Source organism: Calonectris borealis, chromosome 2 (assembly GCF_964195595.1).
Source record: "Calonectris borealis chromosome 2, bCalBor7.hap1.2, whole genome shotgun sequence".
Taxonomy (NCBI): domain Eukaryota; kingdom Metazoa; phylum Chordata; class Aves; order Procellariiformes; family Procellariidae; genus Calonectris; species Calonectris borealis.
In genome coordinates, this window is record NC_134313.1 from 9,520,663 (window position 1) to 9,534,618 (window position 13,956).

The following is a 13,956-nucleotide window of genomic DNA, read 5'->3' on the forward strand; positions in this document are numbered from 1 at the left end:
GTTATATCTGGTATATATTCTCAGTTTCATGATTCTTAGTCTGTGTGCGCCTCCTTTTTTTACAGTAAAATTAAAAGTACGCAATGATTTTTGTGTCTTGGAACAAAAACAAGATGCATCCCTTTACAGGAGGTCTAGGTGAGAAATCTGAGTAAACCACCAGTTGCACTCGGCATCACTTCATTACAAAAAAAAAAAAAAAGATAAAGTATATTTTTAAGCCACTGCTATTACTGCTTACTTTTTATTTTATCAGTGTATTTCATAAGAAAACTAAATCCACCATAACACTGTAAGGATAAATACTTAACATTACTTTGAAATAAGTGGAGATCCTACTTTTGCCAAGACAGTGGTCTGCACAGTCCCAGGAAGAAAATTGTTGTTACAAATACTAGATTAGTGGGAAGAATTGATGCACCTGCCTGCTCATTGCACTTGCCACTCTTTTCCATTATTCGATGGCCTGCTGCAGGAGAAAGAAGGAGTTCAAACTTTATTTTATAAAAGAAAAGATGTAATGTGGAATTACACTCCATAAATAACAATAAGCAAAGAGGTCCTTGCATTTCCCTTTCATCAGTTGCTCAACTGGTAAATTGAACTGTGTCCTGTTACAGTTTCACAGGGCCCCATCCTGAGCCGTGACAGTAAAGGGTCTGTGACTTCAGAGAAAGAGTAGGATGAAACTGTACTCTGAGAGAAAAGGACTCTGGCTCTACTAGCAAATTAACTGCTATGCCAAGAGCTGAGTAAAAATCTAGGAACTGTGTGAGGAATTATCTGAGAATGACACAGAAAAACCACCTACTGAACAGCAATTTTCAACAACTTCCCTTGCCTTCCCCACTAGAGTGATGCAATTAAAATAATCTTATTGAGACATGGGGATGCAAAAAGCAAATTATGTTTCCCGGAGCAAAGGCACACCGAAGAAAAATCAAGTAGTGAATAGAGATGTCATTATTTTCAAGGCAATTTAATTGGGCCCTAGATTTCCTGGACCAAGAATTCTGTTCCTCTGTTCACTGTTCCAAGTCAACACTGCTAGGAGAGAGATCATTTTGTCCAGGTACCATTTCTCTTGGATATATATACTCGCACCGAAGATTAAGCCTCATTTGAGAGCGCACTACTCTCATATGAGGCTGTAAAGATCAATGGTAGTATCAACACTGATAAAGCTGGTCTCAAAGTCCTGAGATTCGACACAAGAAGGGCTGTAAAAATATGGATCACTTGGGGTGACGATGAAAATTGTCCAAGCTGACAGCAAACAAGCCCGTGGGTAAACGGATTTTTACCTTCTCTCTGAAACTTGCTTTTTCTTTTAAATGAAATCTGTCATGAGATCAGATAAAAAGATTGGATACTTTAAACATGCGGATGTTTGGCTCATCAGTTTTAGAGTCTGAAAATTGCTGATCAACAACCGTATTTATGGAATGGAAACTAACCTGTGGTACCTATAAGTTATGAAACAAGACTATTTATATAATACACAAAAAACCACAGTGACGAAAACCAGATTCTTACTATGACTAAATCAATCACCAAAGTGCATCTCTTGTACATCCTTGTGAAGCACCTAGCTCCTGGAGATAGCAGTCACAGGTGAGATGAAAAATAACTATAGCAATAACAGCCCTATGAGTGCTGCCAAGGTATGGATGAAATAAAACCAGCACCCACACACTGCAACATCCTCACGTCTGTAACAACATCCTTTCACAACGAAGTTGAAGTGGCAGGAATGGGACTTACCATCAACAACACCCTACTGAAGAGGTCCATATCCGCTGTCTCTGTGAGCAGGTGAATGCTGGTAACATCTGCCCCGCCGCGGTCAGCTCCTAAAGAAACCCGGCTTGGATCACCTCCAAAGCTAGCGATGTTCTGGTGCACCCACTTCAAAGCTGCCAACTGATCCAAAAGGCCAGCATTTCCACTCGCCTCTGGAGAACCTATTGTGGAAAATAAATAAATAGGTCTGAAAAGAAATAAAACCATAAAAATTTGAAGTTTTGATTAAATGTTACATTTTTAGCAGCTCTTGCAGGTGAATCTTGACAAAACTGATACCAGAGTTTAAGAGTCTGAAGTGGTCTCTTCCAAGGTTATCACTTTACAGATTGACTCCATTTCAGTTTTTACCACTCCACCAGGCATCCCTGGAGGTGCCTAATTGTCTGTCCTGATGACAGAAGAATAACACTCCAACTTCTAAGCTTCATTCGGACACCTCAGGGCAAGAGATTTGAATCCAGACTCATGTATCCATAAATTCAGGTCATGAGATTCTTTTTCTACATAAGCAGCTCAATCTTAAAATGAATTAAAGGCAAACAAAAAATCAGTGTGGTGTTTGCCAAATTCTCAAGTTGGAAAGGACCCATAAGGATCATAGACTGTTTCCCTGGAGTACACCTGATTGCATTTGTTTGCTTCCTACATCCCTTTTACGCTTACCATGTCTGACCAATCATTTATAAGTCACATCATCTTGCATTTCTTTACTCACGTACAGATATGATTTTGTAATTTATAATATCTCCATATATATCCTTTGAGATTGACCTATGTCTAACTGATAGAGATCTGATTTATATGTACTCATATTTTTGTTCCCATGAAAACAAAAGAAAAATAATTAATCTTGTACTCCCCATGCCTAGGCATCACCACTGAAAAGACTACTTTCCTTTCAACACCAACCAGTGGTAACCTGATACTTTGATTAATAGGAAACTAATGCTGAAAGCATCTAATGATGCAAACCCCTAGGCAAGCTTAATTTTATATCAACAAAAGCAGAAATAAGTAATTCCTACACAGTCCGTAAGAAAGGAATAGAAAATGATTATTCACTGTCTGCTTCTTTTTAATCCACAATGAGCCATTCATTTCTAGTGATTTTAAATTCTCCACATTTAAAACTTGGAAAAAAAAAACCAAGACAAGACAGAAAAGCCAGGAATAGAAACACAGCTGAAACTATTTGTTTCTTCCATTGCCAAGACCAAATAGTACAATTTTAAAGTAGGTAGGCTCAGAAACTAATGAATCCAAATGAACAGATAGTGGAATAAAAAGCTGCCACTTCGTCGACAGGTAGCCCTGTCTCAGGCAAAGAGCAACTGAAAGCATACATCCTCTGGTAGATATCCATATGCCTACCATAATGAATTACTGAGATATCATAGAGACCAATTTAAGCAGCAGAATAGAATATAGAGAAGACCAGATTATTGATAGCCTTGCAGATCTTACAGACACCCACATCACAACAGCCATCACTATAAGTGCCCTTTCAGTAGGACAGTCAAGAATTAAATAGCCCCAGAAACTACAACCTTCCACCTATAGCCATAGTTTCAGACGATCAGGCCAAGCCATACCAGTGAAGCAAAGGAGGAAAAACCTTCCCTGCTTCAGTTTTTAGGACTTTTTTAGTTTGTTCTGCACACCACGACCAGTTCCCAGGGTTCTCAATCCAGCAATAAACCCACTCTATGCTGTTACAAAGGAAACCTCATTTCAAGGGCTTGCTGCATCCCTCGTGAGACCTCCCCAGAGGAAGTGAAATCCATGTAAATGTTTTAGCTACACAATGTGCCTCGCTACCGTATACTAAACAACAAGATCGAGGAGGGAAATATAACCAGTTCCTTTTGCCCTAGCAAAAACCACAGACAGGCTGTGAAATGTACCACACTCAGGAACAGACGCATGCATGGACATTCACAGTAGTTAGACCAAAAGAAACGTGTCTGCCAGGAATCTTTTCCACTGCCTTTTTGCAGGAAAATATCACATTCCTGAGGACCACAGGAGAATGAAAAGAAACCAGTGTTCAGAAGGAAGCAAACAAGGACATACATATGCATTTCTGTTATTGCTAAACTGGAGAAGAACAATAGTGCTAAATTTAAGCATGAAAATCATGCTGGCTTATATGACTTCATGGACTCTTAAAAGAATCAGGCCTAAAAACATGACTGTCTTCTACATACTCTTGCCATCCATATCATTGTCAATTCACCTTAACTTTTCTGGGTGCAAAAAGAGGTGAAGGCACTAGTAAGAATGTTCATCACTTTTTGCAACGTTAATGGGTGATAGCAAATTAAATTAAACGTCCTTTATACTTAGAAGAATAAGAGTTTTCTCACTGCTTGCAAAAACCCTGTCAAGGAGAGACCAAAACAATTGCAGAACTAACAAAAAAAAAAAACAAAGGAAAAAAAAAAAAGGAAATCTGTTGTTTTCACTACCCTTCATCCCTCAAAATCTCCATTTAACTCCTTCATCTCTAGTTTTGCAATTTATAACAAATCAACTTGAGAGGATTCAGCACTTTGCGTAGTTGGACAATGAAACTGATATCGCTCACAAGATCATAATTTTTGTTTGTAACTTCAGGGCCTTCTAACAGTCCTGCAGCTAATGTTCCCACAGTCCTAAGGGTGAGCTCCTGCCCTCTTTGAAACTAATGGCAAAAATTCCAAAGGACCAGGATTTTTCCAAATCTTTCAGTAAGAATGGAATCATCCTTGGAATATCAGTAAGGATTTGGTTTGAGTCTTGAGAAAAACCCTTACAGTATTTGACCCAGCTTGATTACCTTCATTGAAAATCCCTGGTGGCTACTGGTCACGTACAGAAGGAGTCCAACCTGTGGTGGACCAAAGAATAGATCTTGCAGTGCTTACCAGAGTGGGTATGACTGAAAATCTATGCTGACAGGGAGCCTGGTACAAAAGTACCACAACTCATCACCCCCACATGCACTACAGAGGACATAGGGGAGACATGTGTGTGGCACTGAAGGAATTTTTAGGGATTCCCATGAATGTGGTGCTTAGCTCGCTCCAATGACTCTTCCAAAGAGCTTTTCCTACTTGCTCCAGTTCCCTCTGGAGCAACAGGATTTTCCCAAGTGCACACCAAGGATTGCCCACAGGGGAAGAGGCCAGGAAAGACTTTTCCCTGGCTGCAGCTCCACAGTACAGAGAAGGAGAGGGCCCCCAAATATTCCCTACTCGTAATGAACTACCTCTATCTGAAGGTTTGCAGGAATGCAAATTCGGTACATTCAGCTCACGCCCTGACGATTTGGGACATGCGTGCAGATCCCTATGAAAAAGAGGCTGGAGAATTTTCCTGATCCCTAAGTTATGGACCAGCATATAAACACTGCTATATAATATTCAGCCCAGCTAGCAGTTTCCACTTAGGAAGAAACCTAGGTGAGATTCACAGGGCTGAAGGAGGTTAGTGGGTAATGCGTGGGCAGTGCTGCGTAATGGAAGCTCGCACAGCACGTATCCGCATGGCATTTGGCTCTAGCCAAAATGAAGCCACAGTATCACTTTCACAAGCATCTGGTTTGCACTGAAGAAAACAGTGATTCTTTCCCCAGCTACTTCTATTACCCACTTCATATCTAAATGAGTAAGGAGTTTGTAGTGCCAGCTTTCTAGTTACTGAATGAAAAACAGGCTTTGCTGGGAGTGAGCTTTGAACAAAACAGTAAAACAGAGAAGGAAAACAATAACCAATAGTTGCAGCTATAACCCCAAACTAGGCAAAATCCACCCAGCGTCACTAGCAGTAAATACTCAAAAGAATCTCAAGGCAACGTATGTAAGTCTGGTATTTGCAAACATGGCAAATATAACCTCCTAAAGGTTATAAAGGTGCTAAAACGTCCACTAGAGAGACCAAGGATAGTCACCGGACCGATGGAGCCAGAGCTCCACTTGCAATTGTTGCATTTTCTTTCCATGGCTCTCTACCTTAAGTTCCCCTGCCCCAGCCAGAACTGAAAGATGGTAGAAAGAAAAGTGTTCTCTACTTGCTTAAACAGGCAAATCTAATAAAAGGCAAAGGAAAAAAACAATCCCAAAGACCAGATGGCACTACCACAAAGGTTTAGAGAGATGTGAACGTGCCTTTTCATGCAAGATAAAATCCTGTATGTAATGGGAATTTGTAAAATTTTTAATGGCAATTGGCATTAGGAGGCAATAGGAGACCAAAAGCATCCTTCACACGAGCGTATGGGGAAGGGATGCAAGCACAGAACACGCGAACGTGCAGTCACGTCCAGGACAGTAAAAGGGGCTAACCGAATTCAAATTAAACATGCCAAGTTCTTCAGAGGAGAAGTCAGGCTGAGTTACTGAGGAACCAACCAACTATCTTTGTGCTATAGTTTCCATACTTTCATGGCCATTTTACCACTAACCTGCAGTTATCCCTCTCTGTCTCTCCCCCAACTCTGACACGGGCACAATTGAGCATTAGCGAAATTTCAAGATGGAACAGCTGGAAGTCGGAGACATTGAAAACCATATCCATAATGACAGGTCACTGAAATTAGGAGGAATTTTAATGCGTAACCTATCTTTGTGTGTGCCTGCAAAACCCAATATCCACAGTTTCATCTGCAAACAGAAGTCTAGCCAGTGCTTTGATGTTTGGGGTTTATTTTTTTCTTGTCCCTTTGCCTTCAGCCTCTCCTTTTTTCCTTCAGATCAAGTATCCACCATTTCTTGGTCATTTTTTCCCCCAAAAAATAATCAGTGAAAGATACAGGTTTCTCAAATTAAAAAATAACTTACCTTTTTAAAAAAAAAAAAAAATAAAAATTAGAAACAGAAGTGTTACACAATGCAATTTAGCCCATAGTTGTGTTTGTTCTAGAAATCCATGACTTACCAGTACTGAAGAAGCCAAAAACACCGACCCGGTAGTTTGCCATCACGACAATGACATTACTGATGGCAGCTAGGTATGATCCATCTATGGTTGTCGTTCCCGCCTCAGCACTGTAACTCCCTCCGTTGTGGAAGAACAGCAACACTGACATGTTTTTGACCTGCCATGACAACAACCAAGTCAATATTCCTGTAGCCAACTGCTTTTGTAGAACACAAGCATCTTCCCCATTAACATTGTCTAAGGAATAGCTCTTTAACAGTAACCATAATGAGGGGATATCTGGCCATCTGTCTGAAATTCTAGGGCTAAATTGTCCACAATGACCTATATACCATTAAAGAGGACACTATGTCCAGCACAAAGAAGATTTAAAGGCACCACTGTGTTCCACCAGCCAACAACTCTGCTCAAGGCAGATCCATCCTGCTGACTCGGTCATTGAGCATGTGGTGGGCTCGTCGTTGCTGTAACACGTCTGCTTTACACAAACATGCAAGAAAAGTTCAAACAAGTGGAAAACAGGAGAAGGAAAAGGCCTGTTGGGTTGCTTCATCTTGAGGAGGACTAACTCAATAGCTGTGCAGGGCTGCTTCCTACTCTCAAGTCTTCAGCACTTAAACGCTGCCTAGTCTCAAAAATCTCACTTGACAAGAGTTCCTCATTGCTCCTTCAATCCCCGTGGAGGTTTTGTCCTACAAGATATATAGAGGGGTCCTGCAGAGAGGACTTTGTCTCTGCATGGGAGAGACTCACATCTCATGAAGCACAAAGGGTATCTGCCTCAAGAGAGCCCAGCAGGACTCCCGGGATGGGACGGAGCTGTGATGGGCTGCTGCCCATGTTAGCACTCCTTGCAGAGCCACCCAATTTTGCTCAGAAACGAAGGCTTTTTCCCAAAGCAGCACCCCGTCTGTGTGGACCCTCTCTGCACAGGCAGCAGGGCTGCAGCTGGGCTGCTGCTGCATGAGCAGCACAAAAGCAGAACTGCCCCCGGAGACCTCAGCATTTACCAGCAGATTACAGCTCTGTCAAGATGACACTCGGAAGAAACACAAGTGAAACATAGGGAGGGGTTTTGTTTAGTTTTTTGCTTTTTTTTTTCCCCTTCCCGCTGCAAAAAGCAAAATAACCTATACAATGTTAAAAAGGTTTTTTCACAGTGTAACCTCTATTTTCCATTCAGTACTTTCATCACCTATTGCCCACTTTGGGACTATCCCGAAGGAGAGTCCCCTCTCCCCTGCTCAGCAGTGGGTCACGCACACCCACCCGTCCCGCTTTCTGCTTTGGCAACTGCTGGTGTTTTTCAAAGAAGGGCTGGTGGCCCCTGCAGCAGCATCAAAGTACATCTGAGGTTTGTTTTTCCCTGCAGCTAGAGGGCATTGGGCTCTGTTGCTGTTATTTTCTGGATGGAGCTTAGCTAAACACAGCAGTTCCATCCGCTCTGGCAAAGGATGTCTCCAGCAAAAATGCGACTGGCTGTACGGGAGAAGTAGCAGAGAAGCGATGGTTGCAGCCTCCTGCAAAATTACAGGATAGGAGGCAAAATCCCTTCAGCTGCCATTAATTTGTCATGATTGTGTGCACTCCTCACTTATCTGTCTGGAGAATTGCTTCAGAGGCTTCTTGTGAACATGACAGTGTTACCAAGAAAACCCCCAAAACTGCAAGCACTGAAACATGCTGCTCTCTCTCAGACACTTCTGCTCCTGAATAGAAATTGCCTAATTCACAGTGCCTTGTCCCTGGTTCCCATTTCTGCACCACATGCAGCACAGAGAGAGAAATGGGGCAAAGAAAAAAATGAAAGAATCTGTTTTCACATGGAAATTCATTCTAAAATACAACCACATAGAGCCATGTCAGCTAAAACGGTATTAAATATGATGTTGAGCCTGCTCCATCCCCTCAGCTCAGCATGGTTAAGCCTGAGGTTCCAACTAGGCATCTCCCCCGTGTCCACAGCCTGCATAGCACCGTGACCTCCAGCTGCCCTGTACGTTGTACATTGTATTATGCTGAGCAACTTTACCTAATGCTCTAGTGATGAAAAGCTTAAGAAGGGCAAAGACGGGAGATAAAAGTTAAAGATGGCAAAACAAAACCTGCTGCAACAGATATGGAGCAGCTGGGGGGGGAAGATTTAGCACCAGCGCTGTGCCTAGTGCCAAGTGTCTGGAGGTCTAGTCTGCATTTCTAGTCTGCATCAAGCAATGACAGATGTTTCTCCTATGTAAAGGTAAACTATCATGAAAAATAATTTGGGGTTTTATCCTAAGGGATTTCAGTCTTAGAGGTGATGAATTTTAGATGAGGGCAGTTTAATAGAATTGCCTTCTCATTTCTTGTTAGCCATTTTAACAGCATAGCACAATTATTTTCATGCTGCAATTGAACTATTCCTCACAATATGAGATATTTCATATCACCTGTCTATCTAAATATATATTTGGCAGCCAATTAATTTTTTTATTGTACATTAGCTGCTGGATAATTTATTTGGAATACAAGTGAATTTCCCCCAAGCCTTGTTCTCAGGAAAATTCATCCAACCAGTGCAATTAAATCTGTGAGGCAGAAGAAATGCAAAACCTTAACTAAAGCCTGCTAGAGCCAGTCTCTTCACCCACCACACTTGGTACCAGGCTGAGATGTAGCACCACCAGCATCAATGCCAGGCTGCAGTAGGGCACGTGGGGCAATGCTGGGCAGAGTGGGGCCAGCACATTCCTCGCAGACAGGCCACAGCTGCCACATGGCTACTGCCCAGCGCAGGGTTTTGCTCCATACTTAGCAACAAACCAGAGACAGTTGCACTTTGAGGTGTAAAATCTGTGCAAAGACTTCCAGCTGGGACATGGTCAGATAGCTCCCTGGCTTAGCTAGCAAGGGCATGTCTTCTGGGGATACCAGCAGCTCCACCGTGGTCTCACACCTGTAGGGGCTTAGGTCCCACATGCAAACCCTCAAGGGAGAAAGAAGTTCAGCATCCACCAGGAAGCTGCAAGTCAGCTGGAAGCCTGAAAGGCTTTATAATATTCAGAACCATCTTCTCCATCCTTCTGTAAAACACTTAATGAGCTACTTGGCAGGGATAGATTTAAACTCTACTGAGCCAGGCAGCCTCAAGTGCTTTTACTACTGTACAATATTGCTCTGTAAAGAATTGAGTGCAGCAGGGATGATGCGATAAGGATTGGAAAAACACGTGCAGGGGATGGGAGAAGAGGAGAGAGGGTACACTTTCTATGCTTATTTAGTGGAGAGTTTCAACTCTTGATGTCACATTTGAGCCCTTTGTAAATCAAGCTGAAGCACACCTTTGCTTTGCTAGTGTGACAGGTGGTGATGGTCATAGGTGGAAAAAAGTATCTCAGAAGTGCCAGTTTTATTTGAAGGGTTATGTAGTACACGTAGCTCTGGAAGCAAAATGAGGTGATGTCATTCACCTTCTTCACTGCTTGACATTTAAAGAGTCCTTCGGTGGCAGGCAGCAGTCCCTGCACCGTACTCTTGTTCAGCCTCAAAATGCTCCTGAACAACCTCTGCATTCGCTGCTCTCCAGGAGGTTTTATATTCAGTATTTACTAGCTAATTTAACTTTCCATGGGCTGAAAATATATAACTATAGCTCTTTGTATGTGAGTAAAAATAGAGCTCACCACAAAAAGAAACAGGAAAATGCCATGCCTTCTGCTCCCAGCTACTTCTGCAAAAACAGAAGTTTTGGTTCTCTCTTGGGCTAGACTTACACATGTGAAACTGATTGACTTGACTGGACCTACTTCTACCTTACACCTCTACAAAAGACAGGACGGATTCAGTTCTCAGGACTGCCAAGGAGAAAAGACAAGCCAGTTTAGTCTATCAGATGGTAGAAAATACAATGCTTGCAAATAAGCTGTCTTGAAAGCAGCACTTAGGCGGAGATGGCAAACTGCCTGGGACAGTGACCTGATGTTTTCAATAAGCGATGACTGCATTCAAGGCAAAATGACAGTCTGGTGCTGCAGGGAGAAAACAGACTGCTGGTCTTTCTGCTGATTAAAAGGACCTGCAAGGAACCGCGAGGGCTGCTGTCAGATAGCTAGACCAGCTCTTTCCAGACATGCAGTATGACAGACTCATAAATTTCTATTAGAACCACCGTCCCCTTCTGAAAATTACCAGTAGTGTGGAAAGAAAAACTCTGTTCCCGTGCTCTGGGCCCACTCTTCAATGGGATTCACATGTTACTCAGGATCTTTATCCCCAGCCCCCCAGGGGTTTGGCCAATCATCTATGCTTGGCTTTAACTTGAAGCTTTATTTTATATCTGTTTAGAATGAGAAATACAAGAGCTTTCAAATGAAAGCCATGAAAATGGTCAGGGGGATGGAACACCTCTCCTATGAAGAAAGGCTGAGAGAGTTGGGGTTGTTCAGCCTGGAGAAGGGAAGGCTTTGGGGAGACCTTATTGCAGCCTTTCAGTACTTAAAGGGGGCTTATAAGAAAGTGGGGACAGACTTTTTAGCAGGGCCTGTTGCAACAGGACAAGGGGGAATGGTTTTAAACTAAAAGAGGGTAGATTTAGATTAGATATAAGGAAGAAATTTTTTACAATGAGGGTGGTGAAACACTGGCACAGGTTGCCCAGAGAGGTGGTAGATGCCCCATCCCTGGAAACCTTCAAGGTCAGGTTGGACGGGGCTCTGAGCAACCTGATCTAGTTGAAGATGTCCCTGCCCACGGCAGGGGGGTTGGACAGATGACCTTTAAAGGTCCCTTCCAATCCAAACTATTCTATGATTCCAAAATTTCTCAGATTGTATCATTGGTCCAGTTATCTTTAAAATGTCTATTTTTATGCTCTGTGGGCTGGGCACAAATCTAGCATTGCTTCCTACCCTCATTCCTCAACAGAGTTCCCATGGATGTCAACAGGGCAACAGTAAAGATGAGGGTGAAAAAAACCCATTTACTGCTGCTCGACTGGTGATTAAGTGTTGATGTGACGTGTTGCATCGCATTATCATCTCCCGGACAAACGGTCTCATTTCAGGGACATTGCCATTTCTTTCCTTAATTTCTCCTCCTTTGCTGCCACCTTCTTCTTGTGTTTTGTCTCCCTCTTTGTCTCTCTCTTATGTCCAGGTTTTTAATTTTCTACCCTCCTAGTTACCCAAACATGGCTCACTGAAACCTATAGGGAATATTTTTGCACCAGTACAAACAACAGAGCGCCTAATTTAACCTTGCAAGGCTTTGTGAACACCACATGAAAAACAATCATTTGTGCCAATTAAAAGTACTTTGAAAAGAGACAGTGCTCAGCTACCAAAAAATTTGACTCGTCTGCTACTTACAGTAGTGGCAGGAACAAATACGTTCAGATATAGGCAGTCTTCACTGACAGAGTTTGACGGGGCCTCTCCATCTCCTGGCTGCCAACAAGCTGCCCTAGAGACACGAATTGAGAAAATTACAATAAAAAGGCTTGTACTCTTTTTCCACTGCTGCTATTTCCTTATATTTTGATGCACTAAGTTTATAAAATCTTTAAATCAGTAGATCTCAATCACATTTAAAACTGTGCCTGGCTATACCTTAGTAACAAATATGCGGGTTTGTATACACACATACAGATACAAAAAACACATTGTATTTTCACATCTAGAACCCTTCCCTCAGAAAACCAGCCTCATTTTAAAAAGATTAGAACTTGAAAATAAGCCTTCAGAAAACTCCTAACTTACGTAAACTCCACAAAATTGGCACCAGATGCAAGGGGAGCAGGATTGGGGGTCTCAGGCACAGGTCTCCCCCTGCTATTGCCTGCACACCTATGTAATCCACTCTTTTGCTGAAATGCCAGTTATTTATTTTAATTTCTAATAATAGTCTGTGGGCTACATTTATTTATATTTATTTTAATTTCTAATGGTCTGCAGGAAAATATGGTAAGTTTAAAATTTTAACGCATTTTAAAAATCTGTTTGCTCTAAGCATCATAGAAGACCATTAACAGTGCTCAGCAATGTTAAAAGTAGCCTTTCAATAGGAGTTCAGCCAGCCAGCCACGTACAGAAAATCATTTTCTGGCCATCATCTGTATGAGATTCATATGCTCGAGCTTTCTCCACAACAAGAATCAAGTGGATGACTTTTGCAGTTCAGATATAAGCTATTTTGAATCAGTTCCTTCTACTTCACAGCCATATTTATATCACATGGAAAAGCATCACAAGTTATTAAGGAAGAAGCCAAAAGAGGCTATGGAAAAGACAGTAATATCTCAAAGAATTGTTTCTAAATTATCATTTTTAATGACTTTGTAAAATTTTACACTGAAGGTGTAAAGAATTTAATAGAAAACTACAAGGAAAAGGACCAGCTTTAATGCAATTCTACAAAATCTTTCCATAAGGGAGGTTCCTAGGATGGTGGTATCTCAATAGCTTTCACATTGACATAGAGAAGCACATCATCTCTAACCAAAACTGCTAAAGTCATTTTAGGCAATCAAAATACAAATTCCCAGGTAGGAACCCAGCCAGGACAACAGGTCTAACTCTATTAATCATACAGCTTTCCACAGGGCAGCAGGAATCATCACCCGTGCTCATGGCTATTTTTTTCTTTTTTTTTTTTAGCAACTCATCAAGATTCCCAGCACCTCCAGCTCCCAGGATCTCCTCATGCCGGGACCGACTCCGGGGGAAGGCTGCCACCTGCTGAGGCAAGTCCACAGCTCCTCCAGCAGCCGGAAACTCCAACAGCTGGATAGGTTTTTTGGTTGGTTTTATTTGGTTTGGTTTTATTAAAGTCTTTTATCAGGTCTAGGCTGATAAATAAACATTTCTCTTCTGTCAGTAATGTTACTGTGCTAATGTGAATTTCTTATATACAAATATTGTGCAACACCAATATAGAGTCCTAAAAAATATAGATGTCGACACTTTCTATACATACATAGAGTGAGGTCCCTCTGATTCTCCAAGTGCACGTCCATGGTGCTAAGCTCAAAGAATTATTTTTTAACGTTAAATGAATAATAGAAGATAATGGCCAAGTTCTTCATTGGCCTAAGGAAGCACTGAGAATTCAAAAGAGAGGAGCAGATTCACTAAGGTCCCTAAATTGCTTTGCAAATCTCAGCCAGGCTGCTCATTGCAACACCAGGTCTTCAAAGAGAGACCACAGGGCCAGATGGCTCTTACCAAAGTCCTAGCAGACACCACGCTGTGGCTG

At 41.9% G+C, this 13,956-nt stretch overlaps 1 protein-coding gene across 1 annotated transcript in view; it reads right to left on the reverse strand.

Annotated features, from left to right (window-relative positions):
• TG (thyroglobulin) overlaps positions 1–13,956 on the reverse strand; it is a 162,497-nt gene that overhangs the window by 63,866 nt on the left and 84,675 nt on the right. The window contains exons 39-41 of the mRNA XM_075141138.1: positions 12,072–12,165; positions 6,724–6,883; positions 1,765–1,964 (exon numbers count right to left, since the gene is read on the reverse strand). Of these exons, the coding sequence (XP_074997239.1) occupies positions 1,765–1,964; positions 6,724–6,883; positions 12,072–12,165 (454 nt within the window). The remainder of the gene's footprint in view (positions 1–1,764; positions 1,965–6,723; positions 6,884–12,071; positions 12,166–13,956) is intronic.